Below are 18595 nucleotides of genomic sequence, written 5' to 3' on the forward strand. Positions count from 1 at the left end.
TGTATCATACATAGTTGAAAGTAGATAAGAAACAGCTAGAATTATGTTTTTAAAAGTTTCCCTTCACAGTGGTAGTTCTAGCTATTAAAAATAATCAATAAAAGAAACAGCAGGACATATTTAGAAGGAGAAATATATAATATCACCTACTTTCACAAACACTTAACTGGAAATAGACTTATGAGGCTATATAAAAATATTGATTATTACAGATGTTAGGAATCAACATGACAAAAGGGTTTATTAACTGTAAAGAGAGGTAGCACTAAGTCAGATATATATTTTTGTGAAAAACAACAAACACTCGCATACTTACTTTTCTGTCGGTTTTAGCAGCTCTGCTTCTGAAGATCCATTCAATTACCTACAAAAAAAGAAAACTGAAGTTAGCAAAAAATGCATATATACTCATAAATGGGTTTTCTTCTTTTAAGAAACCAGACATTTAAAACAAACACTTTGATCGCCCGTCCCCCATGATTTGTCTGAATTAGTACAGAGTAATTCACTACACTCAAGAAAGAATGAACTACTCGGCTGAATTCGCAATATCAAAAAACTTCCTATGACAAATTATTACAGACACAACACTTTCCTAATAAATTCCAGAGTTTTCTTTCCCTTTTATCATATTTTACTCACTATCTCAAGTCTCAGTTTTTCTTCCATTTGTTAGCAAAAGCTTTTGGAAACTACTGTAACTGCTTTCTTAAAAATACTCAGAAAAATATTTAATATATTCACTTAACTTGTATTTATTTCACTGTTTTTCTGTATCACTAAGTACAGAAAAGTAAGGCTCAGTTGCATATGACTGAAGGTTAATGAAAAGTTTAACAAATGCTATTCCTTTTGTAATAGCTAGTAAATCCTGATGAAGCAGCTCTTTCCTCAACTGTAATAAGCCTTTATGTTCAGAGATTTTGATCCTACCATTGCTACAAATGAACCAGAGCATCTTCTTAAATCACTTGCATTTTCTAACAAACTTGACTTTAAGTACATTCCATAACCAAGACACAGGACTAGTTTGATGTAGCCACAGATTACAATCAAAGGCTGACTAAACCAACAGAGTTTGGTTGGTCCTGGTTTTGGTAAGGGCAAGAGCCAGAGGGTTTGCTGTCCCTGCCCTCTCCAGTGTGCTCCATGTGACAGCCACTAATTCTGAAACCACTGCTCATATTGCTGCATTTGTTAGTCAGGTGCATCCATCAGGAGCACCTTCCTGGCATTTTCTGAGTAACCACCCCAGCTTTTTCTCATTCGCCACTTCAGGAACTTTTGCTAAACCCTTCAAAATTGTCACCAGGGGCTACAGGTGCATTAACTGTTCTCAGGTGGACCCTAGGCCCTCTCTGTCCCACATCACCAGGAGGGTGCTCTATCTGCTCTCACACTGTCCCCACAATCCTTTTTGCTGTGTACCTAAAGCCATACCTGAATACTCCTGTGTTTTACATGTACCGGGAGGGACAGAATTAGCTGAGGCAAGGCAAAGTCATTACACTGCAACAGCATCATACTGCTCTTTCTCAAAACACTTTGCTGCTGGTTCCTCAGGCCCAGCCCTTGCCCCAGGGTGAACCATTCCTTCTGACCACACTGCCCCAGCCTCCCGCTTCATCTGCTCCCGGCCCTGCTCCTCCACAGCCCACAGACTCAGCAACCCCAAGGCGAGCCTCACTCAGTTTTCAGACCAACAGCAAATATCAGAAGCTGGATTCAGACAAGGTTTTCAAGTGGGGTTTTCTGGCATTTTGACAAATACAGTAGTGTCCATGCCCCGCTGCCTACAGCAGTTACTGTGTTCAGTTAACAATTTCAATGTTCAAAAAGCAACGCATTTCAGGTAAGTGCCACCAAAGGTAAGTGCCAGCTTACACTTCATGCTGCTCTATCAGTCAAACCACCCTCAACATCCCAACACACGTCGCTGGCAGCGGGCACCGACATGCACATGCACGCTCTGTTATAGTATCATGCAGCAAGGCTGACAAAAACACTCCCATTTTTATCACTGCTGATGGACCTCAATGAAACTAGCAAGAATTATCACTAGTATTTTGACAGAGTAAAAATACAAGCTGGAAAAATGGTAGAGATACACTACCATAAAAGTCAACAGACTGAAGAAAAAAAATACACACAATTACATCAGACTAGAAGGAAGTATGGAGGTGAAAGAAAAACATCTCAAAAGCAAGAATATTTTGCATTTAGAGGAAATGAAATGAAGAAAATTAATCAGACAGAATCAACCTTCAAGGACACTGCTCAAAAAGCTGGTAAGGAAAAAGTAGTATGATGAGACCAATTTTATATAGAAGACTAAACAGACAAATTTTAGCTGGTACCAATGAGATAAAGTAAGAATGCATTTGAAAATACCAGAAGAAAAAACTAAAAATGTTTAAAGGGAGGAAAATGCATTTCCCTGCCTCTTGAGCAGATTTCATCTGTTTCTGCAAAAAAAAAAAAAAATTCCATTTCTTAAATGATGTGACCTAGTACAGCTTACAACCACAAAGAGACTAACCTCTTAGAATCAATATGATAAGATTCCATTAACAAGAATTAATGAAATCAAACCTCAATTTTACTATGCTGTATTCAGATTCATCTGTTCTGTCAGTACAAAGCTGTTCTAAAACAAAGATTTAAAAAAAATATATATTTTTGTTTCACAGGTAACACCATTGTCACTCATATTGACTATTTTCTAGCAGCACATATAGTAGAGGTAGTTGGTATATTCCTTAAATATCATTATATATAATCACTTGCTATATTAATTTAAACAACCTCTTCCTATTTTTGATCAGAGGTGACTGTTTTCCCTAAAGCAAAGTCTTTATTTTCTTAAATAAAGACACTCCAGTGTATGCAGAAGCCATTCTATTAACACAGTGCAAGCTGCTCCACTGTGGCCAGCTGCCAAGAATGGCTTTGCTCCGATTATCACAGCACTATGTCTTGCTCTATGCTAATATAACTGATGTAATACAAAGAGGGTTTCTTCATCAAGCAGATGACATGGGTCACTTAAACTTTAGATTTTTTGCACAACTGTGTTGCCTTTATCAATTTTTTTTTCTTTCTAACTAATATATGCTAAAAAAAAAAAAAAAAAACAACCAAAAACCGACACATTTGCAAAAGCATTCCAGTATTCTGCAATATTTTATACACAATTCTTGTCTGTTTACACTTACTTGAGACATCAATTTTCATCACTACTAGAAATATCTACTTCTCCAGGATTCATAATTTTCCAGTACGTGCTATCAATCTTCTGCAGAATCTACATTTTTGTTTCAAAAACATACAGCTTTTTAATCCAGATGGCTTCATCTTGCCATATGCAAATAGATCATAAAACCAATGCTGTGCTGTAAATGCAGATGCAGGCAGCTGCAATATCTCTGGTACTACTGGGGTATATCTGGTTTTATACTGTTACTTTGACAAACAGCACAGATTGACAAATGTGGGCCAGTTCTACCTCTCCTCCACTTTGAAAAGCTCTCAAAAAAAGCTTAGATGCTTTTGTATGAGTAAGACCTAGGAGAGAAACTTAGAGAATTGAAACTTATTAGAAATACGCTGGCCAATTTTGCAACAATTGATGCTTTGAGGACATCAAGACAGACAGAAAACACCGCTTTTTCTTCCAACAATCAGAATGGGTATTTGACAGTGCTTCAAAGATATCCCAGTACCTCTTACCTAGACAGGAGGCAAGACAAATAAAACTGAGTTTGGCGGGGAAAAAAAGTAACTTTCTCCTCCTCCCCCCATACTTAGGACAGGCAGAAAACACTGAATAGACATTGTCCTCTATTGGTAAGATGAAAAAGCAGGATTGTAAGAGCAGATGAAAAAATACACCACAACAGTACATACAATACTGAAGGAGGCATCAAGAAAAAACAGGAATGAAAAGAGAATCCATCTCTTTCTAATAACATATATTAAGCTACAAGATTTTTAAAAGCAATTAGAAGCATGACTGCAACAAGTCTAGGCATATTCAACCTAGGTAACCAATAACCTGAAGGAAGAAGCTTTCTTCCATTCTTTCCTGATCTGTCCACAATAATTTTGACTTAAGGTAAGAAAGAAATAGTTAAAAAAGCCTTGACCACAGAAGTCAAACTAACACCCACCTCGAAGGCAAAAGAAGGAAAAAGGCAGAAATGTGTAAACCGAATGAAATTATTAACAGCTGCAGCATTCTGATGAGGATTTACAATCCCACTGGTTCAGTTTTCTTACCACATCATTCTAATATATCACTGGAAGTTAAGAGAAATGGACACAATGTGTTGGGGGTTATATTAATACAATGATTGATGTATTAGTGCTTATCTTTGCCTCAACACCTGCAGTTACCAACATCCCATCCTCTATCAGTGTCAATGCTACAAAAAGAATATTCCACCAGGCTGCAGTGGGGCTGCTACACTAGCAACATCAATGCAAACAACTATACGGATCATCACCTCCACTGTGACTTTCTGTCTTGCAGCACAAACATTTTGATAACAAAATATGTCAGCTCACTATACTGTTGTCATAACAGGTCAAAACTACAGTGCTTTCAACATTTACACTTGAAAGTACCAACCAAGTCTGAGTATTTCACCCAGGGCAAATCACTATATCAAACTCTACTCATTGCTTGCACAGATTCTATGGGTTTCCACATCTTTTTGTGTATTTCTGACAGAGTCTTTGTTCCGTGGAAGTCCTAGACGCATCAGATAAAGAATTACAACGACTATCCATGAAAACGAATGCATGGTAAAGCACTTGCTTAATAAGTATGAGTAAGAAAAAAGAACCATGGAAAGTGGACTTATTTTCAAGTGTTTAAATACTAATAAAGGCTTTAAATATACTACAGGACACCCTATTGTTAAGGTAAGCACCAAGATTTATTCTAGTACTTCTAAGGAAATCAGCTAAGCGACACACTCATGTCTTATTTAGTCCTCTAGAAACAGAAGGATACTGATGCTGCACTATTATACCCACGAGCCGCCTCACTGAAAGTATTTACAGAGGCACGGATACAGCCCCCAAACATTCATTATTAAAGTTTAACATAACATACTTGCTCAGAATCACGAGCAAGTAGTTGCGTCCTTCCCCCCAGAACAAAACCACGTACTGAGCTGACAGTCAAAATCTTCTATCACGCACGGGTTCTAAAGGAAGATGAAGAGAGGTTTACAGAAGCCATCCTCGGCGGGGAGCGAGCAGCCGCCCGCCCGGAGGAGGCTATCCTTCCCGCCCCTCCTCTCCCGCCGCTGCCATTCACCCCAACAACTTCCGAGAAACGCGGGGAAGCAAAGGGGGACCCCCACCCACGACACGGGCTCCCCGCACGTGCGGGAAGCGGGGCGGAAGGGGCGGGTATCCCGCTCCCACGGCCCCGCGGGGGTGCCGTCTGCCTGGACGGGCTTCACGAGCGCTTCGGCGACCGCCCGAGCGAGCACCGGCGGGGCGGGAAGGCAGGTCCCCTTCCCCACCCCCTCCCCGCGCCCCGCCGGGCAGCTGGGCGGCAAACCGCGGCCCGAAGCGGCGATCCACGCGATCGGCGCCGACACGACAGTCACGATCGCCCCGCAGGAGGCCGGACAGCCAGCTCCGCAGCGGCCTCCGCGGGCACAGACAGACAGACAGACAGACAGACAGACAGACAGACAGACAGACAGACAGACAGACAGACAGACAGACAGACAGACAGACAGACAGACAGACAGACAGACAGACAGACAGACAGACCGCCGCTCACCCGCCTCCCTCTCTCTGTCCCGAAGCGCGGCAGCCAGCTCCCTCGGAGGCGGCAATAGCCGCCACGCCTCTTTCCGGCGCTCCACCAGACGTCATCAAGAACACCCGCTTTCCTTCTCCCATCCCCACCGTCCTATTGGCCGGGAAGCGCTGGCGTCAGCGGAAGAGCGCCGCCGCGCCGGGCGGGCGGTTGGAGCCGGGGGGGTGGGTGAGGCGGGGGGTATCCGCGCCCCGCCCCGGTGTCGCGCCGCATCATGGCCGCCCGCGGGGGGTGATCCCCGCCGTGACGGGTAGGGCCGGGGCGCGGGTGGGCTCGGGGGCAGGTTTCAGCCGGGGGGGGGGGTTGCGGCTCGCCGCGCTTCTGGCTTTTGCGGTCTTGAGTGGGGGTGGGGGGGGTTGGGTTTCAGCGGCGGCACGGCACGGCACGGCACGGCGGGGCGGCCGGGGAGGTGGTCCCGAAACCGGCAGCCGGTCGGGTAGGGGCCGGCGGGAGCCTCCGGGTGGACTGTAGGTGCCTTGTCTGAACATCGGCGTGGGCGTGCGGAGCTCTGAAGTGGAACTGCTCGCTTCGGCGTGGGGGGGGGGGGGGTGTGGGGTTAGGAGCAAGGGGCGTCACTGAGCGAATTACCTGCGTTTGCCCGTCCTGGGTGAGGTTCTGGGTGAGACTTAAAGTGCCGGAATCAAGCAGCTCTTCTCCCGTTTTGACTGTTCTAGAAATGCATTAAAAACAAACAAGCAAACAAACAAACAACAAACTATTGTTAAAGTTCTTCATGTAGTTCCGGCTGGCGGCCTGGTTGCTCAGTCTTATTGTCCTAAAGCTGCTGTAGTTGGGTTAGTACATAAGAGTAGTTTGATTCAGACCATGGATCCTTTTCGCGTACATTTTTGGCTTGAGCAGATGGAAAAACTCTTGCACTCTTCCTGCCAGTAGCGTCAAGTTTATTTACCTAATTCTGATCCTATTTAATATTTGCTTTGTAATGTTTAAGCAACTGTGTGGAGATAAAACAGATTCTGCTCTGACAGCTTATTACATGCCCCTTGTGTAGGACAGAGTTGTAGTAAGTGGTTAGTACTCTTGGACTGTTAAATTAGAAATAAGTTAAGGTGTTTTAAGGATCGAGATAGAAGAACTCAAATGAGTTGACCTGAGTGAGCCTGTCTTGAATACCTTACCCATAAATTGTTTATACGTACTGTAATTGATTAAATCACAAATCAGGCCTTGCTGCTGTGCACTTAAATACAAACACACACAAAAGCTTGTGCTTAAATTGAAATGTCGATGTTAAGTCATGAAAATATCAGTAAATTCAGACTCCACTTCAGATGCATCTGAACTATTTTGGTGGTGTCATGACGTGTTCTGGGACAGAATAGAAAAGCCAATTATTGAAATTAATCATTGTCATCTCTTACAATGTTCTCAACATGAGTGACAGATGTTGCATTAAACATATTGGATTCAAGCAAAACATACTCGTGTACCCAATATATTTTGCGGGAAACTTAATCATTACTGACAGATGGCTCTTGTCAAAGAATGGCTTCTTTTAGTTTGAGATGTTGGAAAAGACAAAAAAGATTGAATTCAGGAGGTCACAGTAATGAAGGACAACTCCATCCTGAAAGTTAATATGTGAAAATGATAAATGAAGAAGGCATTAATATTACAGAGAGGCTATTACATTAATGGGAGTCGTGCTCAACCCCATGGAGATAATGTACTAGCCTCCAGCTGATGGTTTAAAGTAAGTCACCGGGTAATACCTTGAAGATCAGGGAAGCTCCATAAAAGCATTCGGTATAGAACAGAAATGTTTGGTTTATTGGGGAGATCTAGCAGGATATAGAATCCAGGTTGTAAATGACTCTCAAGGTGAGTCCCCGGCAGCAAGTGGAAGGCTCAGGTGTTTTAGGGAAAATAAAAAAAAAAAAAAGTTCTTGAAGTAAAAGGACTCAGTGCCTTGTAATGATAAGCCTCCAGATGTGATGTCTCATCTAGAGAGTTAGCTTAAAGCTGGAATTGGCTTTTTTTGCCACACTCACCACCCTAGCTAGAAAGCATCAGACCAATAAACGTGAAGCTGGTGCGGCAAGGTTGGCATCCATAAATGAAGCGGGGGGGTGGGAGAAGCTGGTGTTTATATGGTGTTGGCACTTGGTATCCCCGTAGGGGCTTCATGGTGGTTTTAAAAGCAAAACAAAACAATGATTAATGGATTGGTTATAATACAGTTAAAATTGACACATGGTGTTTTGTTAAGGTTTATTGGGGTGGGAAGAATTGTGCCAGTAGTTGGATCTAAAACTGCATTTATACCACTGTATTCACAACAGATAATGAGAAATCGGTGCTTTAACATGTTCAAGCTTCTTGAGAGATTGCTTTTGGTAGAATATTATTTTTGAATGTTCTGCAGAAGACTTAGTAAGGGTGACCAGGCCTTTAAGTAGATAGATGAATGGCCCAAATGTTGCTGTTGTGCAAGCCTGTCTAGTGTATCTGCGGGCTTAAATAAGGTGTTTAGAAACTATCCCAATGACCCCTTCGTATTTAGAAGAGGAAGTCGTCCTGCCGATCGGGGGAAATATTCTTTCCAGGAATGGTAAATTTGAACCTTTGCCATCTTGAATATGAGCACAGTGATAGTCTTACAGTTACTGTACTTCCTCTTTTATTAAATTGTGCCTGTCTGGCAAGTCAGACATTAAAAGTAAGAAATCCTGGCATAGTAGTCCTAAACAATTCAAATTGCTAAGAATATTTGGCCAGTCACAGCAGGAAGACTGTTTCACTTAAATTTGTTGAGAAGACTAGAAACAAAGCTCAATCTCAGATGTCTGGCAGCCAGCGCTCCAGGGTGTAACTCTTTCAGCTTGCTTCTGGAAAAAAATAGTATACAGCTGAAAATGACAGTTCTGTAGCTTGCAGTCATTAATAATTTCCTGTCAAATGAGCTATTAGGCCTGTAGTAATCTTCATATGACGCATCGCCTTCTTTTCAGAGGTTTGCACTGGGGTGTTGCGGAATACGTAAGCTGAGTGCTCTCCAGTCATGCCATCCTTGCTGGTGCCTGTTTATTAATATGGGGCCTGCGTGGTCTCCTGTTACAAGGTGCTTCAGCTTCTCTTGTCTTTTAGGCACAGTTAAATTCTTTTCTACAGCCAAGTGAGGTTCACCTCTGCTGTTTTCTCCTCCACTGTTGCAATATATTAGCATTGGCAACATATCGTAATGAAGCGCTAAGGTAGCTCTTCCCAAATCCTTTCTACCCATTGTACATCTGGATAACTGAACTTCAGGCCATCTATTTGCGTGGCATGTTGCCAAGTCAGGCTGGTTATGCTTGTCAGGGATACTCATGCCAAGCAGCAAGGAATTTGGGATAATGAATCCAGTCTGCGTAACACCAGATGCAATGTGTGGCCTTTATTGCAAATTTATTCTGTTTTCATTTGCTTAACCTTTATGTTGCCATTTCTGTTCATGCCAAAAAACAGTCTCTGAACATGAAAAACCTAAAAATTCAATCACTTGGAAACTGCCACTCAAATGATTTGTGATACAGTAAGCACATCAGGAAAGAGAAGCAAAACACCTGGATAATCAGTCTCCTCTGGGAATATCAGGTCCTCAGATGACTGAATCATGAAATGCCAGAAAATGACCACAGCCGAATTAGAGTGTGATATTAGTTGCTTTGTTGGCACTTGACCAAGCAATCTGCTCAGAATCACTACCCAAAAAGTCTCCTAAGAAACTCTACTTTAACGGATGTTGATTTTTAATACTTTAGTTTCTTTTATCCCTTCATCGTTTTTTGTCTGCATTTTTAAAATGAGTTGGTCTTGCTGAAGAAATGGCTTGGTCCTCAATTAGGAATTGGCTGGAGGTGCCAAGAAACAGGAATAAGGCTCTAGGAAACTGGATAAGGAGGTAGTAATTGGACTGTTTAGGGTATGGTTTTGCTGTACTATTTGGTGTGCCCTCTCATAAAGGCTGTGCTTTATTCTGAAATTGTTTTACTTGCTTAGCTCTTGGACCGAGCCATGGCTACTGAATAGATGAAAGGGAAGAAGCATTTTGCACAGACTTTAGCACCACTTAAAATTTTGGCAAATGTCCGAACATGAGGAAAAATATAAGCTGTTCTTTTTCAAGTTAGTTCAGTTACTCTTCACCTAGTATTAGATGGTATGTATGCAGTTTTAACAGTAATTTTGAATTGACTCCAGACATACTTAGTTACAAGAGCTTGAAAGATACTGGCAATTAAAATGGCTTTGAGATTTTCCTGGTTCCTGCCAGTACAGAGCTGCTTCATCAGGAAGAGGAGGAGGAGTGCCTCTAGGGGAGATGCTGTCTATGATCAGCTCTGGACACTTGCAGTGTAAAGATCTGAGCAATACCCACAAGAGGAAATGCTTGCTCCTTTAGCATCCTGGATTCATTTTAAAGTCAATGTAGTATCCCACCCCACACACCCCCAATAATTAAGACTCTGCTTTAGGGAAGTGGGGTTTTTCCTCATAACAAAATGTGGTTTATTCTATGTTGAATGCAGCTGAGCTGAAACTTGTATAAAGAATCAGATCACGCAGGTACTTGAACAAAGGTCAATCATTTCATATCTTGGCCGTAATGTTTAATAAATGGACATTACTTGTTTCTTTCTCAACCTAAACCTTTCCTTGCTGCACAAATCAGTAGAGGTTTATTTTAAGGATACTAGCTGGTCTGTTCTTTTGTGACTTAGAAATTGATATGCATACAGCAAAAATATGTTTTGGATCCAGGGGAGGAGGAAGGAATGTATATCTTCTGTAGCATGTGAAGGCAAACACTAATTTCGTGTAAAATGATGAAAGAGAAATGAAATCTATGCTTTCCTGCAACTTTATAATGACTGTCTGGGCTAGATTTGAAAAAACAACTTTAAAAAAAGTCTTGCAACTGTTTTTTAATCGATTTCTCTGTTAAATAGAGTTTAACTCTTCTCTCTTCTTACTTTTGACAGAAAAATGAGTGGTGGGTTGGCACCAAGCAAAAGCACAGTATATGTGTCCAATTTACCCTTTGCTTTGACAAACAATGATCTGTACAGGGTAAGTTAAGAGCTGCATTGCTCAGACTAAACTCATTGACAGCAATTTGAGTGTAAATGTGAAACTAATATATATCTTTTACTTATAAAAGTTTGTCTTGATAAATTTGTTACAAATGAAATGCAGTTGTCTATTGTTAAATCTTTTTATTTTGTTTTATATTTCAGATATTTTCAAAGTATGGGAAAGTTGTCAAGTAAGTGACCTGATATGGCCTGCTATTTTTGTAGCTTTCATTTTAAATACTTAATGTCTTTATTTCACTTGAAAGTCTTGTGCTTTTTATAATTTAAGTATAGATGTGGAACTATATTGAAGTCCTGTTCATTATTAATAAAGTATAAATTGAATTTAACAACTGAAAGTTCTTGCAGTTACACTCATAATGTAGGAATATTTGAGTTGGGGACAGGTTTTGTTAACCACTTCTTAACAGCAAGTAGAATGTTGTGATATACCAATGATCATTTCTCTGAAATAGTTGAAACAATATTCTTATATTAAGTGTTGTTCTCCTTTCCCTGGACGCTGCCTGGGACACAAGTGGATAAGTGTGAAAGTGAGAGCTTCTATTTATGTGAACGAGATGTCATAATTCCCACAAACAGTTTCCACGATTGCAGTGTGCAGTTCCTCTATTTGTGTTTCTAGAGGGACTTGTTACTGTGACTGGTTGGTATATATTTAAGATTAGATGTGAAGCTGCATAGTAATAGCTTTCAATATGTGGGGTATTCACGAACAATACTTGTGAATACCTGCCTCTGTGTTCAAAGAATAGAAATAAATGCCACTGTAAGGAACTTGCTGTTTTGTTTTGTTTCTTTATTTTTTTTAACTGGTCAGAATAATGAGACTCAGGACTTCAGTTTTTAACCCTACACCAGCAAATATCTGCTCTAACTTCTAGTAGCTGCTGTAATAATCTGTGAGATACAGAGCTAAATTAAAAGTTTTTGAAGTCTTAGGAGTGTGTTTCAGGTGACAAAGAGCAGGAAAAGCCAAACTACAACTTTAGAGAAGCATGTTTTTTAAATTGACTGAGAGGAAAACCCTTATGTAGGCTATGGTAGACATGCAGTGACCAATACAACTGGACACCTGCAGTCTGTTGTTTCCAGGGTGGGGTGTCTGACCTGGTTTAGTTGATTGCTGAACTACTGATTTTAGAAAAAATCCTGAGCCAAGGTTGTAGTAAAGCTAGTGTTTATCCACTGAAGGGCCTGTTCTCCATAAATTTGACACTTCTGACCTCCCTGCCTTCATTTGGTAATATATTCTCTGTGTTTGGGGGCAGGGGTAGCCTACTGTCTTGGTTTTTGTTGGATAGGAGGATGAGAATTGTATGAAGTATTTGCTGTATGATGCATTGCTTATTTTAAACATATCAGCATTCTCTCTTTTCTTTTTTCTTTTTTAATAGTTTCTAGCATTCTATTTGCGTTTTTTTTTTAACTGTCATAGACAACAGAAATTATTTTTTCAGATGCCTATGCATAAGAAATCCAGTGCTGCACCCTGTGTGAAAGTAGCTAATTTAGAACCTGCAACTTGATCTGCGCAGTTACTGTTTTTCCCCACCTATATATTGTTCTGCAAAAAATTCACTTATTGATAACTAATTTTTCCTGGAATTTTGTTAGTCACTGCCAGAAGTTAAACCAAATGCAAAGAGTCACAGAATACCATGTGTGAAATACTACCATGACTTCCTTTTTGTATCTAGGAAAATCTGTTTCCTGTTTGCCCATTTGCAAGCTGACCTGGCTATAAACTGTGCAGATACTGTGGAATTCTACTGATATTTCCATTTCATTGTGAAGCTGAGGCCAACAAGGATCAGTTTTCCTAGTTATAACTAGTTATTAATTCCCAAGAAAAATATTTTCAAATACTAGCTTGATTTCTGTAGAGTCTTCGTTCAGGCACTTTAAAACACTTTGCAGAAAGCTTTGCAATGCCATCTAGGTCAGATTTAACTTAATTAAATAAGCTTTAACAGACTTTCTTTAAGGATGTCTTGACTAGGCAAAATCATGCTGACTTTTCTTCTGTACTGCATTTCTCACCCCAATATATCCTCACTATTATGACTTCAGCTCAGTTTGTTCAGTGAGATATGAGACTTTCTAGGGCTCAGCGAAGCTGCTGATGTTTTAAAGATTTGTCACACTTGTTTCTTTCTGTGCTTGTGTTATTAACCAGTACATTCAATATCCCAGTTAGAAGCCTGACAGTCATATGAGGGTTCGGTTGGAACTCTTGAAAGAGTAACTTAGCAAAAGAATGAATAGAATTGTTCTAGAGTCAGTTTTATTGACACTTAAACTCTATGTGTTCAGTTGGGCACATCCTTGTCCAAGCAGCTTTGGTAGAAAAACTGTTCTGAGCTCTATCCTTCCATGCACGTATTTGGGGAAAAATTGAGCTTTCTTTACCAAGCTTTTATTTTATACACTTTTACTATGTAGGTCAGTTATACAGGTTCTCTGGTAAGCCTTCTGAATGGAAGCAGGGTTTGTTTCTTTCTTTCTTTGTTTTTTTAAGTGTCCTATTGCTTCTTACAATTTTGGCTTGCCTTATGGCTGAACCTTGTTCTGCCCATGGTGGACACAGGGAGGAGTTTATTCCCTACTTTTTAACATGAACTTTTATGTATGTGCAGACTGTCATCCTGTTTCCCATTGTTTGTTTTGGGGTTTTTTTTAGGGCTAAATACAATTGACATTAATATTAAAAGAATTGAGGTTGTGTGCATTCCTCTACCTCTTGTCATTCTTTTTCTTTGTCTGTTGTTTTTGCCATGTCTAAACCTTTCTTGAATTTCTTGATATGCTACTGGGGATGTTGATTCCAATGTTAGACTGAAGATTTAACTTTGTATGTTACGAAAAATAACACGTGCATCCATGACCTGCTTAGATTCCGGTTGGAGATATTTGTAGAACAATACTGCTTATATTTATCATTTCCTCTCATGAACCTGTTTAGCTAGTTAGTCCTACATGAGCATAGATTTCTCAGTTTGGATGCAGTTCAATACACAGTGGTTTTTAGCAATGATAGCAATGGTCAAGATTACTCCTGAATTTTAATTTCACCTCCAGTGTGTGTAGTTCCGTCCAATTAGGTTGTCTGCAAATCTGAAGGGTATGTTCTCTGTTCTTCAAGACATCCAAGGGAATAAAGAATGATACTGGACCCAGGAAGACCCCACATACTTTTTTTTTTTTTTTAGATGATCTCCATTCTGTCTGTAAGCACATGGCCAGGTTAGCTGTTCCTCTGAATTTCTGTGTACTGAGCCATTCTATTGTTAAATATACATCTTCCTTTTTGGTATATATCAAAGCTAAGAGCCAACTGAGAGCTTTAAGGAAAAAAACAAAGTTATTTTAGTGCATCAATAATGTGGTTATATGTTTTCAGAGTTACTATTATGAAAGACAAAGACACCAGGAAGAGCAAAGGAGTCGCCTTTATTTTGTTTTTGGATAAAGAATCTGCACAAAACTGTTCTCGGGCACTTAATAACAAACAGGTAAATTGTGAAAAGTTGTTACAGCCGGAGGGTTGGGTTTACAGTCCCAAATATTTACCTTTTTTTTTTTTTTTTCCAATTTGCTGTAGTTGTTTGGAAGAGTAATAAAAGCAAGTATTGCCATTGATAACGGAAGAGCAGCAGAATTCATTCGCAGGCGTAACTACTTTGATAAGTCTAAGTGTTACGAATGTGGGGTGAGTAAAACCAAAAATGAACTAATATAATCCATCTTTTGACCATTGTGGTTTAACCCCAGCTGGCAACTAAGCGCCACACAGCTGCTTGCTCACTCCCCCCACAGCAGGATGAGGTGGGGAAGAGAATTGGAAGGGTAAAGTGGGAAAGCTCATGGGTTAAGATAAGAAGAGTTTAATAATTGAAATAAATTGATAATAATAATAATAAATTGTAATGAAAACAAAAACTGAAAATAAACCCAAGGCAAATGATACAAATGAAAACAATTGCTCACCAACAGACTGATACTCAGTCAATCCCCAAGCAGCGGCCCGTGGGGCCAACCTTCCCCCTGGTTTTATTGCTGAGCATGACATCACATGGTCTGGAGCACCCCTTTGGGCAGTTGGGGTCAGCTGTCCCAGCTGTGCCCCCCCAGCTCCTTGTGCACCCCCGGCCTGCTCGCTGGTGGGGTGGGGTGAGGGGCAGAAAAGGCCTTGGCGCTGCTCGGCAGTAATGAAAACATCCCTGTGTTATCAACACTTTTCAGCAGAAATCCAAAACATAGCCCCCCATACTAGCTACTGTGAAGAAAATTAACTATACCCCAGCCAAAACCAGCACAGACTGTTAGCTTGTTTCTTCAGTTTGGCTAATCCTGCCCATGCTGTTAAATTAATTTTTTTTGCTGTTGATATTATCAACTTGCATAGCAGTTGTACCATTTTCAAGAATGATAATACCCCTTTTGACTTTTATTTGGGGTCTTGGGGGCAGGTGGAAATGCGCACATTTAGTGGCTGCTTAACATGCTGATGAGCAGGCAGATCTGAGTATCAGTATAATGTTGTTCAAGAAAGAGAGCCTCCTAAGCTTTGTTTCAAAATGCCTGCTTTTGCTATATCTTTGGAAGTTCACGATACATTTGTCAATCAAAGAAATACTGGAAACAACTGTTTTTATACAGAAGTATGTTCTAAGTTTTAGGAAATTCCTCACTTGTCCTGAACGTAATAGCACAGGGGATTAAGATCTGGATAGTATTTAATGTCAAATACAAACTTGATTTATATTCATAACAGGTTTTAGAGCAAAAATCTTCACTCACTCCTGTTTCTTAAACTGTTAATGCTGAGGTTTATGTCTTGTCTTGAACATAAACCATGCTGTAGTGTATTCAGCTATTACAGCAGCCAAATAAAATCTACTTTGCTCATAGCTTGTTCTCAATTTGCAGTTAAATATGCCTATCACCACCAATCTCTTCTTTTCCATGGCAAGTTTATAGCCAAGAGTTTGTCTTCTGTGTGTTAATTCAGCATTCCATTTATCTTACTAATTGCTTCCATTTTTTTTGCTGTGAACTGTCTTACATTAACTTTCCTCATGATATGTTTTAAGATATAGTTGTTTGTAATGGTTTTTCTTAAGCAGTATTTCTTTTTCTCCAAGGAAGCAGGACACTTAAGTTATGCTTGTCCTAAAAATATGCTAGGAGAGCGGGAGCCACCAAAAAAAAAAGAAAAGAAGAAGAGAAAGAAAATAGTTGAGCCAGAAGAAATGTATGTACATTTATTTACATGTTACTGCTTTTAGGAAGCTTTTTCATACTGGACACTTAAAATAAAGATTTATATATTTTTCTCTCTCTCTGCACAATGAAGTGAAGAGGAAGAAGAAAGTGAAGAAGAAGGAGAAGACCCTGCTCTAGATAGCCTCAGCCAAGCCATAGCTTTTCAGGTACAAAATCGAAGCATTGCATATTTATTATTTGCCATTATTTAAATGCAACTCTACTTCCTTTTCTAGTTGCTTTTCAAAATCTCTGAGATACACCTGTAGGTCTGTCCACTCTGTAGCACTCAGGGCACTCTTGCCTGGCAGTAGCTGGTGATTATAGTTGGTTTCTTCATACTGCAGGCATGTTCAGTTACGTGTGTCTTTTTTTTTAACTGTTTCACTGGTGCTGTGTTTGTGCATTGCAATTTTTTCTTTCCTTCAAGCTCCTTTGCAGCTTAGTTTCTTGTCACCTCTGCTGTGATGCTCTGTTAGGTTTTTTGTCTATAAATCCCTCTTTATTCTGTTAACTGGGCACCCAGAAGAACAGTCATGTATAAATGACCAGGTACATCCTCTGCCCTCACTCACTAGAATATCCTTGAACAACATTATTTTTGGAGCAGTTCCTTTGGCTAATAGAGTCCATTGCAGTCTCTAGTAAACCTCTTCTCTCAAAGCATATTTAATGCATTTTTTTTGTTATGTAGATGGATGGTCTGACAGCTGTATTACTGTCTTAATACTTCTTTACAGGGTTTTGCTTCACTACACAGAGCAAGCCTGACCTGATGTTCAAATTTTTTGCCTCCCTAGTCATCAGCTGTCCTCACAAAAAAAAACTTCAGGAGGTTTTAAGATAACTTTATTCTGAATATGACTGTAATGAGTGCAAAACTTTTACATGATGTAGTCCAGAAATACTGTGCAAATATGACAATTATCCCCATGCACCCTCAGAAACTCCATGATTGGAAGTAAAACCTATAAATGTGAACAAGCCAGGAAACATTCCCATTTTTTTTGCCATCCAAAGATTTTAACTGATATAGCATAGTTCTCAGTAAAAACAGAAGGCATCTATTTAAACCTTTAGTTGAATAACCTTTACATCCCTGAAGGCATTAATTCCCTGAATGGATGACTGTAAAAGACAACAGATAGAAGACTTTTTAGTGGAACAAAGCCAATTCAATAATGTCAATTTGAAATGCAATGCGTTTTTTGCTTCAGATCTGTGAGTTTGCCATGGGCAAAGTTCCTCTCTTTGAAAATAGAGGGTATTCCATGTGGCCTGCATTGGTGCAGAAGACTCACTGTTTGCATGTGAGAACTACTTTCAGGAATGTTTTCTAGTGAATTTATCACACAGTTTCTCTGGAAATTGAGATAAGCCCTTTGAATTCTTTAACTTATTGGATAATTCAATGCATATTAGTAATCAGCATTATTATTTGTAATGGATCTTAATTTTTCTTAGTACTAGATAATACTTTTCCTTCTTTCATTTAGCAAGCCAAAATTGAGGAAGAACAACAAAGATGGACACAAACTGCAGGGGAATCGTCAATTTCAGATGATTCAAAACGTCCACGGATTAAGAAAAGTGCTTATTTCAGTGATGAGGAAGAACTAAGCGACTGAAATAATACTGGTTTATATGTGTATGTAATATATATAGTGTACATTTTGTAAAGTGCTACAAAGTTATCTGTAATACAGGTTTGCCTGGGTGTTGAAGACACTGAAAATCATGTTGTAGTTCTACCCCAACCCCCAAACCTCCCATCTTTTGATATCTCTCTTAAAACTTCACCGTTCAAGGCAATGTCTTGAGAAAACAATGTGTTTCTATACTTAAATCCAGAGAAATATCTGGGAGAATGCTTCTTGCAGTTAGTATCTAGACCCAACCCCTGGGAGTGACATCTTTCATAAGAGAACTGTCTAAGATTTTTTTCTTAGGAGGAGTTCCTCTTAGGATCACTGTTAGCACCACTGATGCTTATGTATTGGTTTGTTTATTGAGTGTTTGGAAGCAGTGCTTTAGTAGTACTTTTAGCTGTATATGAATCTTGCACTAGTTCCTCTGCATAGGGTTGAATTTCAGCCTTGAGCATTGTACTAGTCTTTTAACTCTTCATGTAGTAATATAATAAATTGCTATCACATCAGCTTGGTCTGCGAAATCATTTTTGACGAAACAACACATCTGTCTGTTTTCTAAAAGGATATTAAGATGATGATCTTCTGTCTTGTGCACAGTTTTAGTAACTTGTTGTACACTTCATAGTGTTACATAGCCTGTATACAATATAGGCTTGATAGGAGAGGGAAGAGTGATGTGGTGATTAGTTCAGTCTTGAAACATACTTCATATTTTTTTTAAGGGGGATAGTTCT

The 18595-nt window shown here is 39.8% G+C and overlaps 2 protein-coding genes across 5 annotated transcripts in view; one reads left to right on the forward strand and one right to left on the reverse strand.

The window, feature by feature from the left end:
- Nucleotides 1-5821, reverse strand: part of PPHLN1 (periphilin 1) — a 72710-nt gene extending 66889 nt beyond the window's left edge. For all 3 annotated transcript variants that reach the window (XM_042792089.1, XM_042792088.1, XM_042792087.1), the window contains exons 1-3: nt 5804-5821; nt 5120-5213; nt 317-364 (exon numbers count right to left, since the gene is read on the reverse strand). In XM_042792089.1, coding sequence (XP_042648023.1) covers nt 317 — 1 coding nt within the window. In that variant the 5' untranslated portion in view covers nt 318-364; nt 5120-5213; nt 5804-5821. The remainder of the gene's footprint in view (nt 1-316; nt 365-5119; nt 5214-5803) is intronic.
- Nucleotides 5822-5974: 153 nt separating this feature from the next.
- ZCRB1 (zinc finger CCHC-type and RNA binding motif containing 1) lies at nt 5975-18367 on the forward strand. Of its 2 annotated transcripts, none has more exons than XM_042793010.1 (8): nt 5975-6092; nt 10828-10915; nt 11083-11111; nt 14345-14456; nt 14546-14653; nt 16089-16198; nt 16301-16376; nt 17706-18367. In XM_042793010.1, the coding sequence occupies exons 2-8, from the start codon at nt 10832-10834 to the stop codon at nt 17835-17837; spliced, it is 651 nt and encodes a 216-aa protein (XP_042648944.1). In that variant the 5' UTR covers nt 5975-6092; nt 10828-10831; the 3' UTR covers nt 17838-18367. The 2 variants fall into 2 exon arrangements, with proteins under 2 accessions (XP_042648944.1, XP_032855831.1); XM_032999940.2 differs by lacking the exon at nt 5975-6092 and adding an exon at nt 11460-11587 and having other exon boundaries at nt 10829-10915.
- Nucleotides 18368-18595: the final 228 nt, after the last annotated feature.

This window comes from Tyto alba, unplaced genomic scaffold (genome assembly GCF_018691265.1).
Source record: "Tyto alba isolate M040663 unplaced genomic scaffold, T.alba_DEE_v4.0 Super-Scaffold_2, whole genome shotgun sequence".
Lineage (NCBI taxonomy): Eukaryota > Metazoa > Chordata > Aves > Strigiformes > Tytonidae > Tyto > Tyto alba.

Coding starts and splice junctions, on each gene's coding strand:
- ZCRB1 (XM_042793010.1), top strand. CDS start 10,832: ATGAGTGGTGGGTTGGCACCAAGCAAAAGCACAGTATATGTGTCCAAT. Junction 10,916..11,082: donor CAAACAATGATCTGTACAGG/GTAAGTTAAGAG, acceptor TTTATATTTCAG/ATATTTTCAAAGTATGGGAA. Junction 14,654..16,088: donor CTAAGTGTTACGAATGTGGG/GTGAGTAAAACC, acceptor TTTTTCTCCAAG/GAAGCAGGACACTTAAGTTA.